Here is a 17860-nt window from a genome sequence, read left to right on the forward strand (position 1 = left end):
ATATATTTGCAGAGATTAGTACAGGTCCTGTGCACCATGCAGGTTCCATTCAGACCCTCAAAATAGCAGGTTAAGTGTCTCTTAAGCAGTGTATAAGCCTTGTGCTGGCCATCTGCTCAGGGATGGATTTCACCTTTACTGAGTACAAACTGCTGCTGAGTTGACAAACAAAGTGATGATCACTTGGGATTGGCTGTCGAAGTGTTTCTGTCAGAGGCTATGGAGATTTACCAGGTGATCTACTGGATCCAAAACCTGCTTTTAAGGTATAAATAAATGTCAACACCCGTAAAATGTCACAAAAAAGGAAAAAGAGCTCAGTCAGTATTATTATTATTAATACCTGTCGTGGTGGTGGGTTTTATTAGTATGTAAAATATAAATAAAATGCTGTGCTGTCCACTAAGGCAGGGCTTCTTCCTCTTTGCCCCACTCTACATTGAGGGATTGGAGCAGAAATTATCCTGTGAGGCAGGCAGCAGAGAGAAAGCATGCATCTTTTCATATTGCTCGGGGATTGAGAACCTGACAGCCCAGCCTTTGAAAAGCCTCCTCTCCATATATTCAAAAGCACCTGCAAGTTGTTAAGACTTAGTGGTACTTTACTTATAATTGCTCTCTTGCCTGTCCCTTTTGGGTATTGTAAAGTTCTCTCATTTATGGTTCGAATGATCTTGCAGGTGAGTTGTTCCTGAAAGCACTTGATAACCCAAGAAAGAATCAGGCTGGGGAACAATTATAAATAAATAAAACAGACTGGACTGTTTTAAATTATTACTGGGGGAAGAAAAAAAACTACTTATTGTTGCTTTATATCAGAAAACCCCATTTGATTGTTTTAAAGCATATTTACTAAGAAATGAAGAGTAATTATGGGTCTAAATGCGTTTAGAATTTCAAAAAGGGGTAATCCATTGAGGTTTAAAAATCTATTAAGCATGTTCTAAACCAGCTGAGACATTCAGAGCTGATATTAGCAGGTGTAACTCACTGTGTCAAGTCAATGGAGTTTTGCCTGCTTACACCAGGTCTGAATCTGTCAAAATCCATTGACTTTAATAGAAAGAGTTGCACCTGTTTACACCAGGTCTGTGTTTGTATCTGTGTGTGTAATTGCAAGATGGTCAGAAATGGCTCTAAGGAACTGTTCCTTCCCAGTAAATAATATTTGCCATAGAAAGATGCATTTTCCTCTTAGCATAAAATGGCTTTGAGTTAGGTGACATAAATAGAAGTTTTGGAAAGAAACCTACTCAGATACATTCAACCAGAATGACTCCAAAGAAGTAATCACTGATTTCGAGGGTGAATAATACTTCCTACATAAATTATATATAAAAAACATTGTTGCATATTTTCCACAACATTTTTACTGATTCTGATCATCATAATTCAGTCAAGTAGGCCTGTTTGGTAGTGCTATTCTCCAGTCATTATGTATTTTATTTCTATTCTTATCTCTCGAGAAACTAATTTTAAAATAAGAGGTAGGTAAAGAACTGTTCAGAATTGTAGTGGCAAAAATCAAAAAGTCAAAAAAATTCAAATTGTTTTGGGAGGTTTATCAATGATTTTTGACCAACATCACCAAATTGTATGAATGTGCCATCGTTTTGTAATTGTTTTAGTAACTTTGTGAAAGCTCCTCTAAAAGCTGGATATAGTACATTTTGTAATGATTCATCAAAGCCATTTATCTGTAGACAGCACTATTCCCTTTAAATCAACCAGGCTTCAGTAAAAAGCAACAGAGTCCTGTGGCACCTTTAAGACTAACAGATGTATTGGAGCATAAGCTTTCGTGGGTGAATGCCCACCCCTCTGATACTTGACACCAGGCTTCAGTGTTGGAGATGTCACTGTGATGTTATAGAGGCTGTTTAGGAATTTGTTTGTACTACACTGTTAAAAAAAAATGTCATGTTCCACCCTAGAGATGCTTGCATTTCAGTGGTTGATGAAATGATTCCTATATATTAACAATGATTGCATTTATTTGACCTTTGGTTAACTGATGGCCGGTCATATCCCCCACTAGCTGTATATGCTGTGAATTGCTCCCGTGCTTATCCCATGACCCATATTTCCTGAATTTCAGGTCTGTTCAGAACTCTTTTGAAAAATGGTGCTGTAATTATATTTAGTCATCTATATTTCATGTTGCAAAGTGCCTTGGGATTCCTTCAAGATAAAAGGGTCTGTTTGAGCATGAGAGAGTTTGCTAAGTCTTAAAAGTAGTCTTGGAGTTTGTTTGCATATTTTCACAGTATAGCTGAAGAGCTTTTAGTTTGCATCTCCAGGATTTGTTTTCAAGTATTAAATGGTGTAGCTGAAAAGAGACAATCAAGTAATGAGGTCCCACAAAACAAAACTGTTCTGGGGGGTAAGCCCTGGTACCTACTTTCACCATGGCAAACCAAGTTGCTCTTACATGGCCTTGCTTTCGTCTTCTCTGAACAATTTCCACATCACCCATTACTGTGTAGCTGTACACCAGTCCCTTTGATTAGGGTGTTATTAAGTATCAGTTATAAGACTTGAACAATATCAACTTTTCAAGATCTATAATAGCTATTGTTGCAGTAGTTACCATCTGCAAATGAAGATACCAGTAGCTGCAAGCTTAGTGACAGATTCTATTCAGCTGCTCTAGGGTGTTAGAAGGAGGAGAGGAGAGCAAAATAAACCACTAGCCTTCTTGTGTCTTGTGTCCTTGCACAGTGGCAGAATGTAGTCACAATCTCTGGGCTCCTCTGCTTGTACACCAGCCACTGGAGCTGGCAGGTTCACAAGGGAAAGTATGCTGCATCCCCTGCAGGGGTACAGAAGAAGGCACACTCTCCCAGTGTGCAGGGGTGCAGCAGTTCTGCACAGCCCCTACCAATGGCCAGTATCTAAAAGGTACAGTGACCCCTTCTGTAAAATGAATAGAAAACCTAATAGTTCTGCCCACTGTGCTCATTCTTGCTCATGCGTAGGCAATGGAGTTTGCAGATTATAGTAGCTTAACTATTGACATTTATTAGAGAGACAAGGTGGGTGAGGTAATATCTTTTATTGGCCAACTTCTGTTGGTGAGAGGGACAAGCATTTGAGCTACACAGAACTCTTCTTCAGGCTAGAGAAGGACCTTGAAGAAGAGCTCTGGGTAGCTTGAAATCTTGCCTCTTCACCAATAGAATTGGCCCAAGAAAAGATGTTGCCTCACCCCTTGTGTCTCTAATATCCTGGGACGAATGTGGGTACAACAACACTGCAAATACCTAAGCTTATGTCAGTAGGTCAAATTCTACTCCAATTTATACCCCATGCAATTCCATCAAAGTGAATGGAATTGTAAGTGGTGTAATTACAGAATTTGGTTTCCTGTCTCTTTACCTGTTGTGTAACCTCTGGCCAAATGCCTCAGAGTCAGGTAGGTTTGGTGGGAAATGCTGTTCTGTATAAGCCACATGACATGCTCCTGTTACGGTTGCTGCCATTTGTATAGCACAGGATTTAGTCTTATTTCTTTATCATTTAGTCTTATTTCTTTATCAGAAGACACTTGTTTGGGAACTTCCTTTCTTGACTTTAAGCCAATCATTCTTACCTTTTGTTTTTGTTCTCATGAGAATTAGGTTCATTTCACTCTCTCACCAAGTCAAGAAAGACATTCCTACTTCCCATATTTCATTTCATTTCTTTTCTCCTTTACAGCTAATTAAAACTGGGAAACTCCTTTTTGAAATACTCCTGCACGTGCACGCAAGCAAACAAAATGTGAATAAGAACAAAACCTATATATGTATATATAATGTTACTGATTGTAACAATCTGGCAAAAGTTTTCTTCTTGATGTTGACAGGTCTGTGCTTAACCTCCCTCTGTTGAGTGAAAACTTTAGGGCACATGGCTTAAATGCAATGCAAGAACACACTGCAGAAAGCAGAATGTATCCTCCAGGCCCCCCCCCCGTTCTGTTCCACGCAGAGGGGTGAAATTTGCAGTATTTCTTCAGTTCTTAGGTGCTACTTCCATTTTGGTCACAATGGAGTTGTCTAGCTGAGTAAGGGATTAGAGGAAAAGTATTTTTTCTTTCTTTAACTTGTCCTGAAATGGACAAAAAACAAACAAAACCCAGCCTTTTCCTCAAAAAGTGGTTCTGAAAAGGGGGAGAAATAGTAATTTGGCACAAAATGAAATCTATATTTTAATAATATAAAGGCAGTGATGCAAACTGACATCTACCCGGAAATTCAAAAGCAAGGCTGTGGTACTTTTTATTCCTGATGCTATGAGATAAGAATGGAAAAACATGCTAAACAGTGTATTTCCTGGATTTTATTGGTTGCTGTCACACTAATTAATTAAGCATATGGTACTTTGTGATAGTAAATGCAGGCAGGTTCATATGTCTCAACTTCCATCTCTTCTTTAGAAACCAAAATACTCTCTGACTGCCAGTGAATATGCATAGGAATAACAAATCTGATTCCCTTACCCTACCCCCACAGCTCCTTCTGCCACATACAGATTTGGAACACAACTGCAGTCCCTGGATGGTTTAGGTACAAAGTTTACTCAGTCATAATATCCCATGGTTTTGATGCCTGACAGAATAAGCATATGGACCTTGAAGCTACAGAATGTGAAACTGGATCCTTGGCACCAGATCCTGTTGTAAATGTCACCGTGGCTACTTTTATGTAATGTTACATTACACACAACATTTGTCTTATATAAAAGGCAGAATGTAGGGAAGGAATATGAATTTGCTTTAGTAGTTTAGCATTCTAAATAGGTGTGTGGTTAGGTAGGTTTCAGAAAGCTATGTGTCGAATGCATGTCTGCATATCAAGTATCCTGGGACTTTTTCACATCCACACAGCATTAATCTATTTTCTTAAAAGTAGTTTTTTGGGATTTTCAATACTGTGAAGATATCTGAAGTGATGCCATACATATTTATCATGGAGCCTTCTTCCCACAGCCCTAGGGCCCCCTCCACAGTCTTTTTGGTGCTGAAGGTTGTGTGTTAAACATGAAAAGTGGAAAAAATTAGAAATTGATTCCAGAGCTCAATCTGATGGAAAACTTGATAAAGACTAATTTATTCACCAGCTTCCACCTGTTTTTCTGTTTGTGGCCATCTACAAATGGATTGTGACTTTATCCTGCGTGTTTCTTTCTGAAATTATTCAGTCATATTTTTCACACATTTCATTTATACTATCGCTTTCTATTCTAAATTTAGTGCTTGAAATTTGAAATGACACATGGCATTGTCTTTATTTCCTTGTTGAATGAGTATTATAATTTATAATCCAGTTTCTTGTGTGGTTTTTCATGGAACATGAATTTAAAATTAATTTTGAGAGTTTGAGCATGCGAGCTCAAAATTCATCTTCAAGGAGCATTAAAACTAGTAAAATATTCAGAGAAAGTTATCAAAGAGAACTTGTTTAAGATTTTGAACTAATATTAGTCCTCAGTGTATTTGCATTATTAACCAAGGTCACAATCCTAGTGGTGAGCACGCCAGGCCAATCTAGAAAAAAAATATTTAAAATTAAGCTGAAGTTAATGAGACCATTAACATGTTTAAAGCTAAGCACATATTTCAGCATTTTGGTGATCTGAGCTGGAGAGCACTGTGCAGAATCAAGCCCAACTTCTAACCAGAACCTTTAATGGCTGTACCTATCTAACATACCTGCAGGATATGCCAGAGCTATTCCAGGCAAGAAAGCCTCACCATGTCATTCCACACTACATTAAATAGAGCAGGCTGGAAAATGAAATTATTTGTAATCAGAAATTTTAAAAAAGGTCCCCTGCATTTCCCAAGAAAATGTGTTAAAAAAGACAGACACACAAACCCCTGCCCTGAAACCTCCAAAAACTTTTGTTTTTTGAAAACCATTCTCAGTTTTAAAAACGTCAGTTTCTGAACATTGAAATTTTTATTCAAAACCCCAAATTTACCAAAGTATTTTGGTTTTTCAGTTTCCAGGAAGGGAGGGGGGTTATGAAATTTCTACCAAAATGAAAATGTTCTATGAAAATGTTTGTTTTGATCAAAAAGCCATTGTTTGTCTTAACATTTTTTCACCAAAATCTTTTTTTTTTTAAACTGACTGTAATGCTGAACATCATCAGGAGGCATAATCACTCTCCCAGATCCCAGGCAAGGAGAATGTGCTAAGATGCAGCATCCCTTGAGATGCTACAGCCTGTTGTCTTGTATTCCCATCCAACTGCTCAGATAGGGTAGTGATGTGATGGGACCAGGACTTCCCCACATCTTTGTACTTCCCCAAGGAGAGGGATTATTTCAGAGTGCGCAAGGGTGTAGAGAAGCACACCTATGCCAGGGCCAGAGACAGTCAAGCCTTTAAAGTGCATCTATTGTGCTACTTGCTTACATTTGTATTAATAGTTAAAGACCATTAGTTGGCAGATATTTTTTACCATAGTAAAAAATTTAGCTATGCAAAATGTGCTAAGATTTAAATAACTCGAATTATGCCTTTTATATTTATCATTTGAAATTGGGGCCCTTCCCACTCTTTGTTTGGCACTTGAGACCTGATCCAAAGCCCAGTGCAAAGATTCCCACTGTCTTCAGTGAGTTTTAGATCAGGCCCTTGATGTTCTTTTTCCAGCTTGCAAAATTATATCTGCCAATATTATTGGACCTGCTACTTCGATAGCTAGCAGTTAGGCAGCATAAAAAGTTATTTTCCCTAATCCTGAATGCATTATTTCCACTCTGTACACAAACTATGGGGCAAGGGCTAGCTCAGTGGTTTGAGCATTGGCCTGCTAAACCCAGGGTTGAGAGTTCAATTCTCAAGGGGGCCATTTAGGGATCTGGGGCAAAAATCTGTCTGGGGAGTGGTCCTGCTTTGAGCAGGAGGTTGGACTAGATGACCTCCTGAGGTCCTTTCCAACCCTGGTATTCTATGATTCTATGCCAGCCTGAGATTGGGGTTTCTGAACTTCAAAAAATTATATTGACTTTATGGATCAGCCCTACCTGTAGAAATGAGAGTATTTCTGTTCCTTTGCTTTGTGCAAGTTTGCCAAGAATCTTGTCTTCCAGAGCAGTATGTCTGAACAGTGTCTTTTTCTTTCTGTAGATTACAACACAAGTGAACAAAAGCAAGCCTGTAAAAAACATGAACTTTATGTGAGTTTCCGTGACTTGGGATGGCAGGTATGGATACCAATGCTCTTTCCTATCAGTGCTAGTTTCTATAATCTCGTTTACAATCTATCGTCTGTTGTAGAGGGATTTTCCCTGGTGGTAACTGGTGCTGCATTGAAGAGGCAAGAATTCTCAAAGTGCACTTTGTAATGATGTGTGATCCTGTATGCAATCCTTTGGTAGCAGTTATAGAGCTCTTCATGTTTACAACCCACTGAGTCCTGTGGGAAAATAGCTGATGAGGCTGTGTGATAAATACCCCAGACTTAAATAGGTTTATAGCCCTGATAAATTAATCGGTTTTACTAGGGATAGGCCTTCACCATTACTCCAGATCTGAACACCGTGTGTACATTGGTGGTGCTGGGGTTTGAATCTGCATCAGAATCCTGTCACTCAACCCTCTTTCAATATTTGATCAAACCTAAATCCCAGCTCTGAACACCCCTAAACTTCATAGGTGCTGGAAGTAGGAGTGCTGCTGCACCCCTTGGCTTGAGGTGGTTTCCATCATATACAGTTTGGTTGAATGGGTCTCAGAGCCCCCACTATACAAATTGTTCCAGCACCCTTGCTAATTTGTGGAGTATTTGAAATCCAGATCCAGATTTGGCTTGAGTCTCTTTCTAGTTCCTGCACTTGCCGTGTAATGACAGATGAGAATTATACCATCTGGGTTTGGAGCCCTGTGGAAGCAGAGCTTTCAGCCCCTACAAGGTGTCCTGAATCACTGAACAGCAACCCCTTTATGCAGTCGTAGTTTAACAGAAAAGACGGTGCCTGTGGGGCCATGAAAGCAGAGGTAAGGCAAAAAAAGACAGAGAAAATAGAGGCTCTGCTGGGTTCTTCCAGAGAAGCAAAAGCTGTTTGCAAAGGAAATATTTTATTAAGGAAATAATGGGAAGGCCATCAGCAACTGATTTAGATAACACATTTCAGGTTTCCATGTATACTTAAATTCCCTCTGCAATATCAATTTAATACAGAATTCATTTTTGCTTCCTAGATGTGTAGAACTGCTGTGCGCTCTTAAACAGTTGCAACATTATACCCCAGAGGTAGTTTCATTTCAGTGATGGTTGATGTGATTCCTATAAATAATATAAAACACTCATGTTAAAACTAAAGTGTTCATTGCTAGGTGTAGTCAGGATGTAATCCCTAAATATGAGCTGAGGCATATACTTAATTGCCTCTAATACTGTACTTGGTTTTAGCTATAAGGCCAAAAAGAATCAACTGGCTAAAATTTTCAAATTAGATGGCTTAAGTTAGGGTTCTAAATCCATATTTAAGCACATAAACAGAAGTTGAGTGGGTAATATGGATATAGATGTTTAACTTTAGGCACCCAAGTTTTACATTTTTGGCCACTGTTCTTAGGGTTATGTCATCTGCCTCCAATGTTAGCTATAAAGGGGATTAAAGTACTGGAAACCCCACTAAAAAGGCAAAAAAACTGACAAAGAGGATTGAACTCGAGCAGCATTAGCTTCTTTTGACTCAGCAGAAGTTCCTTTATGTGGTTAAAGGAGAGTCACTCTGTGGCACTATTCCCATCAAAGCCATTAACGTTAATTCCTTTGTTTTCCTGCTCAGTCTGGCCGTCCCCTTGGCGGGTGGAGAGGCCAGCCTAGGGCAAGGAAGAACTGGACTCCTGACTCGTGGTGGGATTGTGATGAGGATCTGAGTAGTAATGTGGACATAGCAGCTCCTGCACAAATGCCTTTGCCCTCTATGGTGTCCCTGTGCTATTTGTATGTGGCTCATGGGATAGCTATAGGATTAGCATATCAAGCACCCTGACAGATCCATAGGCAGCAGGCCCTGACACCCTCAATGTTCTTTGGAAATGCTCTAGCTTCTAGATATCTATCTTAGGTATTTATAGGGCTCCTATTACTGTAGTATCTGAGAGTTTTATCCTCACAAAACCCCTGTCAGGTAAGGTAGTATTGTTATTGTCATTTTACAGATGGGGAACTGAGGCACAGAGTAAGTGACTTGCCTGAGGTCACACAGTAAGTCTGTGGCAGAGCAGGGACTTGAATGCAAGTTTCCCAATTCCTAAGTGAGTGCCTGACTGCTGCACCATCCTTCCTCACTACATGGATGTTCAGAGTTTTCCAAGTACCCGGTACTTGTTCTCCCGTAGATTTTTCCACAACAGGGCCCATCATTTGTAAGGCACTTTGAGATCATGGGCAAAGCAAGGTGTCACAGAAAATGTAAAATAATATTTCATGAAAATGTTGCAGCTTGTGTAGCTCAGATTTCTCTAAATACATATTTATAAAAAGAATAGATAATTTCATAATGCAAGCACCTAACCAAGTATAGCAATTCAAAAATGGGTCAGTGAAACTAACAGTGAACAGGACTACAATGAAAATTGGGTTAACCCCCAAAATATGTGCTTAATGCTCCCCTCCCCCTCCCCACCTCAGCCAGGCCATGGGGGAATTCAGCAAAGAAAAATTCTCTAACTAAACTTTTAAAAATACCTTTTTCTCTTTGTGAAAAATTATCTGTTTTATGGCTTGCTGAAGACCCCCCAAACTGATCATTCTGTAACATCAGTAATGCCACCATCCCCCATGCAACTCCTGAGACCATAAATACTCTTAGTCTCAAGCAAATCATAGGGATTAATGGCATTGGATATGCCAGAGAATGATGCATTTGGGATGTTTTTAGTGAACCAGAAATAGCCTGAGAATTCATAGGTGCTGGAACTAAGAGCGTGGGTGATACTGTAGCACTCCCTGGCTTGAAGTGGTTTCCATTATACAGGGTTTATAGTTTGGTTCAGTGGCTCTCAGCACCCCCACTATACAAATTGTTCCAGCACCCTTGCGAGAATTTCAAAGTGGGAGGAAAAGTATTTTAAAGGCTAGTTCCGATGTATTTCTTTGCTAAATTCCTTCACTGGTTGGTTAGTTGGGGGTATTCAGTACATATTTCTACGTTTAACTCAATTTTCATCTTGGTTTTGTAGGAACAGAGATTAGGACAATTTTTTTCCAAATATTGTATTTCTGTATACGCCTTATTCAGTCATCCTGGATCCAAATTAGAATGATAGTGATACAGTTTTCAATTGATTGAACTGGGAAGGATTGAGATTGTCTGTTTGTTATTGTTATTATTTAGTTTGCTTATGGTTTTATATTTCAGGATTGGATAATAGCACCAGAGGGCTATGCTGCGTTCTACTGTGATGGAGAATGCTCCTTTCCACTCAATGCCCACATGAATGCTACAAACCATGCCATAGTTCAGACTCTGGTATGTCCATTAGATCATTTTTGTAACATGCAAGCAGCTTGGGACAGGGAGCTACATTTTCCTCTCGGTTTATTACTGTTGGATTCGGATTAATTTTATTGGATTTGGATTAATTTTGTTTAAATTACACCCTTGTACAAAAGCATTAGTGATTTCAATGGCTAGTGGATGAAATGCTCAGAAAGCCCCTTTTGATATATTTACATTTTGTTTCGGACCCAATAATGCATGAAAAAGACTGTGTCACAGCACTGAGGGGTTCTGCTGATGCAAAGGCAGGTTAAGGTTTTGTAGAGCCCTGGGACAGAGCAAGTGAGGGCCCCTCCCCCCCTTTTCACCTGCACTCCCTCCCCCATTCCGCTCCTTCTGCCTGCGGTCCCGCCGACAGCCCCAGCCTATTCTGCCCCTTCCCACGGCCCCCCTTCATTTTATCCCCTCCCCACTGCGGCCCCACGACAGGAGAAGCTCTGTTCTCTCCCTCCCCTAGCCACAGACCTGAGGCAGCAGCAGCATCTGGGAGCTCCCCCAGCCCTGAGGCCATGGCAGGGAGCTAGAGCTCCTCCAGTCCCGGGATTAGGGCACAGGGGCTTCCCTGACCCCACCTGGCATTCCTGCTGGGGAGCAGGGTTGGGGCACAGGGGTGCCCATTTTGGGGGGTCCCCCAATTGACCAGGGCCCCTGGGCATGGGCCCCGTTGGCCCAGTGGCTAATCTGCCACTGTGCTGATGTAAAGCAAAGAAGGGCTCCCTCCCTGCTTCCAAGTGGTTTATGCACCTTTTGAAGTTTCTCATCAACATTCACACTACAGTCTCCAGTAACTTTGACCCGTGGCTGCACAGCAGCTCTCGGTTTTCAATTGTTATCAGAAAAGCCTCAATCAGTTGACTGGACTGAAAAATACCTCTAAGATATGTGAGCTGATGCAGTTGCAAGCAAGAAGCGTGCTGTGTGCTGTCATGCCTGGCTCCCAGTTATGATTAGAAACATAGTACCATTTGGATTTGATTCTCTGCTTGGTGGAGCTGAAGTGGGAAGAGCCTTACAGCCACCTTTCCACCTCTCCCAGTCCTGGTTCCAGCTGGGAGTCAAGCCAGCCCAGCACAAGATGGAGCGCCATGGGATGTTCTGACTTACATTTGCTGGAACAGTCCCCTAGGAAAGCTTCGGTGGGAGCTACTGGGTGCTCAGCAGTTCAAAAAATCAGGGGAACTTATTTATGTGCCGAAATATGGACATAGGAGTCTAATGTTAGGCTCTCATTTTTCATTTATACCAGCTGAGGATATGACCCACTGCCCATGCTCTGCACAGCATGTATAATTAAAAGGCAGACCGATGAAGGACAGGGGAAAGAGCTACAATGGACAAGCAAGGTGACTGGGATCATGGCAGGCACATTTCGTGTTAGTTCCATTTTTAACATACACTAAATGTGCCTCTTCTCCTCCCACCATTCAATCCCCTCACCCCCAGCAGTCCCCAGCTACAGAGCCAATGACCTTATATTCTTCCATCCCAACATTCAAGCCAGCAAGATCCTGCACAGAGAGGCAGAAGGGGACAGGAGGAGGGGAGGGAGTCAAAGGTGGAAGTAAGCAATGGGCTGTGGGAAAGGGATTCATTTGGAGAGGGGAAGTAATGCTCTTTGGCAAGAACTATGGCAATGTGCATATGTGGTGATGATGAAGAAAAACACATTTACAATAATAAACTGTTATTTCTCTTCAGCTATTATGGCAAAGATTGCCTAGAAAAGTTGCCAAGCTTCAGTGAGACATTAGATTACAGTTTCTCTCATGCAATTATGTGTCATGCAAGGTAAAACATAGCAGGGCAACTTTCACATGTGCACCTAGTTTTTGCTGAAATCCCCCATAGTTTCTTAAGGGCAGGGGGTTCAAATTGTACTGCACATGCATTCTATTGGGCAGCCAGATATCCATCGGGCTAATTGAATTTTAAGTGCACATAAATTAGCTGGGTCAGCAGTAGCCAAACACTTTGTTTGAAATTATACAGATTATTTAGATTTACTCAAGGGAGTTCACACAGGGAGAGTTCGGGAAACAATTATTCATACACTCTCCCCCAATCCAAATGTAATCAACTCCTGTCCATGGTGACTGCACCATTCTGAAAAAGCAGCTTTGTTTTGGGACAAGATTGTTCCTTGAAACCCTTCCAAATATAACTGACTTTTTGGTTTGTTTTGTAACAATCTTTGGTCCAGCACATCTTCATTTCTGCATGGGGCTAAACTGCTTTTTCTAAGGTGTATCCATAGGAGTCAAAAAAGCGCTGGAGTAGCGCTAACTCTGCTCCCATTGACATCCGTGGGTAAAACTCCTATTGACTTCAGTGGAAGCAGAGTTAGGCCAATGCCGAATGCTTTTGAAAATTCCACCTTAATAATGCTTTTTAAACATTTAAAAAGTGAATCCTCACTACAGTACAAATTCTAGTATCAGTATTATTAGAGATTTTGAAAGGACGTGTGTGTTCAGATCCAGGGGTTGGCTTTTGTTCCATCTCTAATTATTATTTCCATTTTGGAGATGGAGAAAGTAAGGCAGAATGTTTAGGAGATTTGATCAAGGCCATATATGCAGTAGTGTCAGAGCCAAAATTCATGAGCAGGAGTTCCTTGCTTCCAATTCTGCATTTAATCCTCCAGGTCAAGCTGCCACTCTCACTGCTGAACTGTCAGACCTGTTCCCCTTCTCTGACCTATAGTGGTGGGAGGCCAAATTAGCTATTTAAAAGAGGAGCTGGCTCACTGGCAGGCAGCCAGAGTGTAGCTTGTGGAGACACTAGCTTCTTCAGTAGCAGGACTGGCATCCCTAAAATATCACAGAAATCAAAGCTAAGGGGTTCAAAGGCTCAGGAGGCTGACCCTGGATGGCTCTGAGCAGAGATTGCCCGGGCGGAGGAGATAAAATCACTGCGACAAATTCCAAATCCTCATGACTAACTTCCATTTTCAAAACTATCTTTACAATGAAACAGGCAAGAAATGTATTTAGTGAAAGCCAAATTTAGCCCCAACACCCACCCGGGGTTCCCAGAATTGGGATGGTGGTAGCTGTGGGCTTGATAGAATCCAGAGGCTGGCTCTGGGCAAATGTCTGCTTAGAAAGAGGACAATATTTTTTTTTCTCCAATATTTTGCTTGTCATTAGTTAATCAGTTTTGAGGTAGCAGGGTGTGTGTGTGTGTGTGTGTGTGTATCTACATCCTTACTAAACTAATACTTTGGGATTTATTATTGTTCATTTTGAAAGATCTTCTCATGGTAACAGTTACATAAAAATCACTTCCTGATTGACTGTTCTTGGTCTGGCAAAGACCATCAACTTATATTACTCCTAGAAAGATGGCTATAACAGATTTTAAAAGACTTAACATACAAATGAAACCCATTACTGCTGAAGTCTTCATCCATACCATAATAGTCTCTTGCCCTCTCTAGCACAACTCCCTTCTCTCTGGCCTCCCCAGTCTCTAGCTATCCAGACGTGTAGAAAATTACTTCCAGCCTTTTTTGAAGGATGGAGAAAGTATGTTTAGTTGCCCTTATTTTCAGTTATTTTCACTATATCTCCATTCATTTTGAGAAGCTGCTCAAAATTACCTTTCTTTTATTTAACATTCCATTGGAATACTGCAGCCTACCTCAGAGAATAATCTCTCTTTACCCTTCCCTGCATCTGACACCCATCTTTTGGCTTGATTCTGCTTCCCCTGACAAAATTGTCATTGACTTCAGTGGGATCACAGATGCCAAGACAATAGACACCTTAAATATATAGATGCTGAAAGAGAAATATGTTCTTAGAATCATCACAGAATCCAGACATTCCGTGTGAGAGCCTTTGCCTCTACATTTGCTGTATGGAACAAACTTCCTTTCTCCCTCCCCATTGAGGCTCTGATTCAGGAAGACAGTTTAGTTAAATCAGGGACTTAAGCAAATGCTCAAATTCTGTTCTGAATAGTGATGGTATTAACCACATGTTTGAGTGCTTTCCTGAATCAGGACCTATCTCCATTTCTTTTTCAAATCTCATCTGAAAACCAAGTTTCTCTCTTGGCTATTCCTCCTAATTTATCTCTCCATCTGCTATTATTGTATAACTCTATTATGTAAATCAGTAGAGCATTCTGGAGGTGAGCTTTTTATTAAAGTTGCTAAATGAAAAAAAAAATCTGTAACTACAGAACTCTGCAAATTGAATAGTTGTGTTTTCCATAGATTTGCCATTACATCTTTCTATTTTGGTCTACAAGCAATTTCACTCTCTCTCTTTCAGGTTCATCTGATGTTCCCTGATCACGTACCTAAGCCATGCTGTGCACCTACAAAACTGAATGCAATCTCAGTGCTCTACTTTGATGACAGTTCCAATGTTATTTTGAAAAAATACAGAAATATGGTGGTGCGTTCGTGTGGCTGCCACTAGAATAAAAAACGGAAAAAAAATCAAACCCAGTGTTTGTTCAGAATTGTAATCAAGTCAAAATACAATTCTTGCTAGTGAAAAAGCATCCCTAAACTTATTCTATTTCATGCCATCTCTCATTTAATGTACAGTAATGTATATAGTAGCTTTTATTTATTTAAAGGTATATAGTTTCTTTTCTATGGGTGAAATTTCAAAACAGTTTATTTTATGGGTCACCTTACTATGTTGGGGAACCTCCAAAGCTGTTTTTCAATCGATCTCACTGAGACTTTTTTCTGTCCATTTCAACATTTTAAAGTAAGACCTTTGTATAGTTTTTTTTTTTAAGTTAGAAAGCCCAGAACTCCTGTGACTGTTATATTGTTAAAGGAAATTGAATACATTTGGTTATGTTGTGCAAATGAAATATATACTTGGATATTTATTTAGAAAAGGCACTAAAAAAAGAAACTGAAGAAAAAATGCTTGGCTAAACATAATTTTTCTTTTAGAAGTTTTACTCCATTAGACAAATTGAAATGTTGAACAGTGTTTAAATAAACAAACAGTAGGTAGAACATAGAAGCTGAAAGACTGCACATAATTGTTATAGCTATTTTCTTTAACAGAATCGGTGTAACTGGAGGAATATGTTACGTTTTGGCTTGTGGAATTTTGCAAAAGGCTCAAAGCTTCAGGAATTCTGTAGAGATCGGCTTGAGTCTGTGCCTATAGCTTTCCAAGTTAACACTAAACACTTGTAGTACAACCTTCTTTCCTCAAATAAATTGTCAGTTTATTATCTATAAGACTACTGCTGCAGATTTTTTGTGTGTTTAATAACAAAAAAACAAAAACAAAAAAACTCCACACTCACCTGAGCCACCTTACTATATGGGCAAGAATTAATAAATGTGTGCAATGTGTAAAAGATTAAAATCTGGAAAGAATTTGTTTTCCTTAGCTTCCTTTTCTTGCTGGGTAAGGCATTTAGGAACATTGAAATTGCCATTCGTAGTCAGATTTGTGGTTAGTCTAGTGCAGTATCCTGTCTCTCACAGTGGCCAATAGCAGGTGCTTTAGATGAAGGTGAAAGAAACCTTATATGGCAGTTTTTAGGATAATCTCTGTGCACAATAGGTCCTCTCCTAATCTCTAATCTTACTATCTCTTCCAAAACTTGTTTGCATTAACTATTATACTCTGGATATTCCTGTTACCATATAAATGTCCCATCCCTTTTATTGTCTTGCTAAATTTTTTGCCTCAATTACATTTTCCGGCAGTGAGTTCTACAGTCTAATTGCACATTGTATGAAAAAGTATTTTCATTTATCGGTTTTGAATTTACCATCTTTTAATTTCATTGAATATCCCCATGTTATTATGGGAGAATAGAAGGTCCTGATTTCCCATCCCTACAACCAGTCATTATTTTATATAGTTTTATTGGGAATTGCCTCAGTAGAAATATTGCTATATTAGAGTGTTATTTAAAATGAATAGAACATTTCTCATGCCTTACAGAATCTTTTCGTTTAAATCCCAATGTCTATGGTTATTTAATGCACATTCCACAAAACACAGACTATTGCAGAATAATATAATCAGGTATGTGTGTGTTTTGCAGAAACTAATTTATTTTATCTCACTGTTGGAGTATTGTCTTAAATTGTTAAACATACACTTAACTTTTTGAAAAATTAAACAGGGTGGGTTTCTTTTTTTCAGTCATAGCATTTTCTCCAAACATTACATTTCAATTACTATTTTATACTTTATGTATCTCCATAACTATGTCTAATTGCAGTTCATGTACAATAAGGTATATTAATAAAGTTTCTTCAGTGAATTGCTGTTTGGGGACCACTTAGATAATGAACGTTAAACTGCATGGGGGATACTTTCAGAAAAGTTATGGGTTTGTTTATGAATCAGGTAAATGGTTATGATATTTTGAATTCAATTTATTCTAAATAAAATTTAATGGAAACTGAATTTGGTGTACATTAAGTAATATATTTTTGAATAATGATGTATTATTTTGAGAATAAGAAACTGAAAATTATATTATTCTTTAAAATGTGTTGTTGGAATATGTTTCTATATTTTAAGATCTAATAAACCTGTAATACTAATTTGCTCTGCTTTGCTTTTTGATTCTGAGCCATGTTATACTGGAAAGTCAAATTCATGTTCTTTAGAAGCTGGAACAAATGAGAATGGCCATTACTGTGGTTAGTGTTTGCTGAATTCTGTGTCTTAATACTGACCTGTGTTGCAAAATGGCTTTCATTTGGTTACTTTAAAGACATAATTATTATTTGAACCATGTTGAGTATTAATAACAGTTTTACAACTCTCTAAGCTACTAAAACAGCAACTGAAGTCAAAATATAGCTCAAACAAGGAAGGATGAAAAAAAATGCTCTGGCAATTCCTTACTAGTCCTTCCTCTGTTTGAGAGGAGAGACAATTGGCATCACTATTTTCACATACTCCAAAGAAATGCATACATATACCTTTGGGTTTTAACACACACATGTTCAACCACACCTTTTTCCCACAGTAGCTGATGTAACACTTTCCACATTTCTGTCCTCTGAAAAATACTAAGTAAATGATTAAGGTCATTCCATTTCCATTCAGGATTCATAAGAGAGTAGTTCCCATTTTAATCAGTTTAAACTTTCTTCATCATCCTTAGAGACTGAAAAAAACAGTGGGTACCTAATAAACATACTGAGCTAAAGACAAAGAGAGAGAAAATATATATTTTATCTCTTCAAATGAATTGCACTTTATGGGCCAGATCCTTAGCTGGTGTCAATCAATGTATTTCCAATGATTTCAACAGAGCCAATTGCCACTTATACTCTTAGGGCAGGTCTACACTTAAAAAGCTGCAACAGTGCAGCTACATCAGTGCAGCTGCACC

At 39.2% G+C, this 17860-nt stretch overlaps 1 protein-coding gene across 3 annotated transcripts in view; it reads left to right on the plus strand.

Annotated features, from left to right (window-relative positions):
• BMP5 (bone morphogenetic protein 5) overlaps positions 1–16920 on the plus strand; it is a 73055-nt gene extending 56135 nt beyond the window's left edge. For all 3 annotated transcript variants that reach the window (XM_034766298.1, XM_034766299.1, XM_034766300.1), the window contains 4 exons: positions 7125–7201; positions 10370–10480; positions 14791–14916; positions 15552–16920. In XM_034766298.1, coding sequence (XP_034622189.1) covers positions 7125–7201; positions 10370–10480; positions 14791–14916; positions 15552–15686 — 449 coding nt within the window. In that variant the 3' untranslated portion in view covers positions 15687–16920. The remainder of the gene's footprint in view (positions 1–7124; positions 7202–10369; positions 10481–14790; positions 14917–15551) is intronic.
• The last annotated feature ends 940 nt before the right edge of the window (positions 16921–17860 follow it).

The sequence above is a fragment of the Trachemys scripta genome, chromosome 3 (genome assembly GCF_013100865.1).
Source record: "Trachemys scripta elegans isolate TJP31775 chromosome 3, CAS_Tse_1.0, whole genome shotgun sequence".
In the NCBI taxonomy this organism is placed as follows: Eukaryota; Metazoa; Chordata; order Testudines; family Emydidae; genus Trachemys; species Trachemys scripta.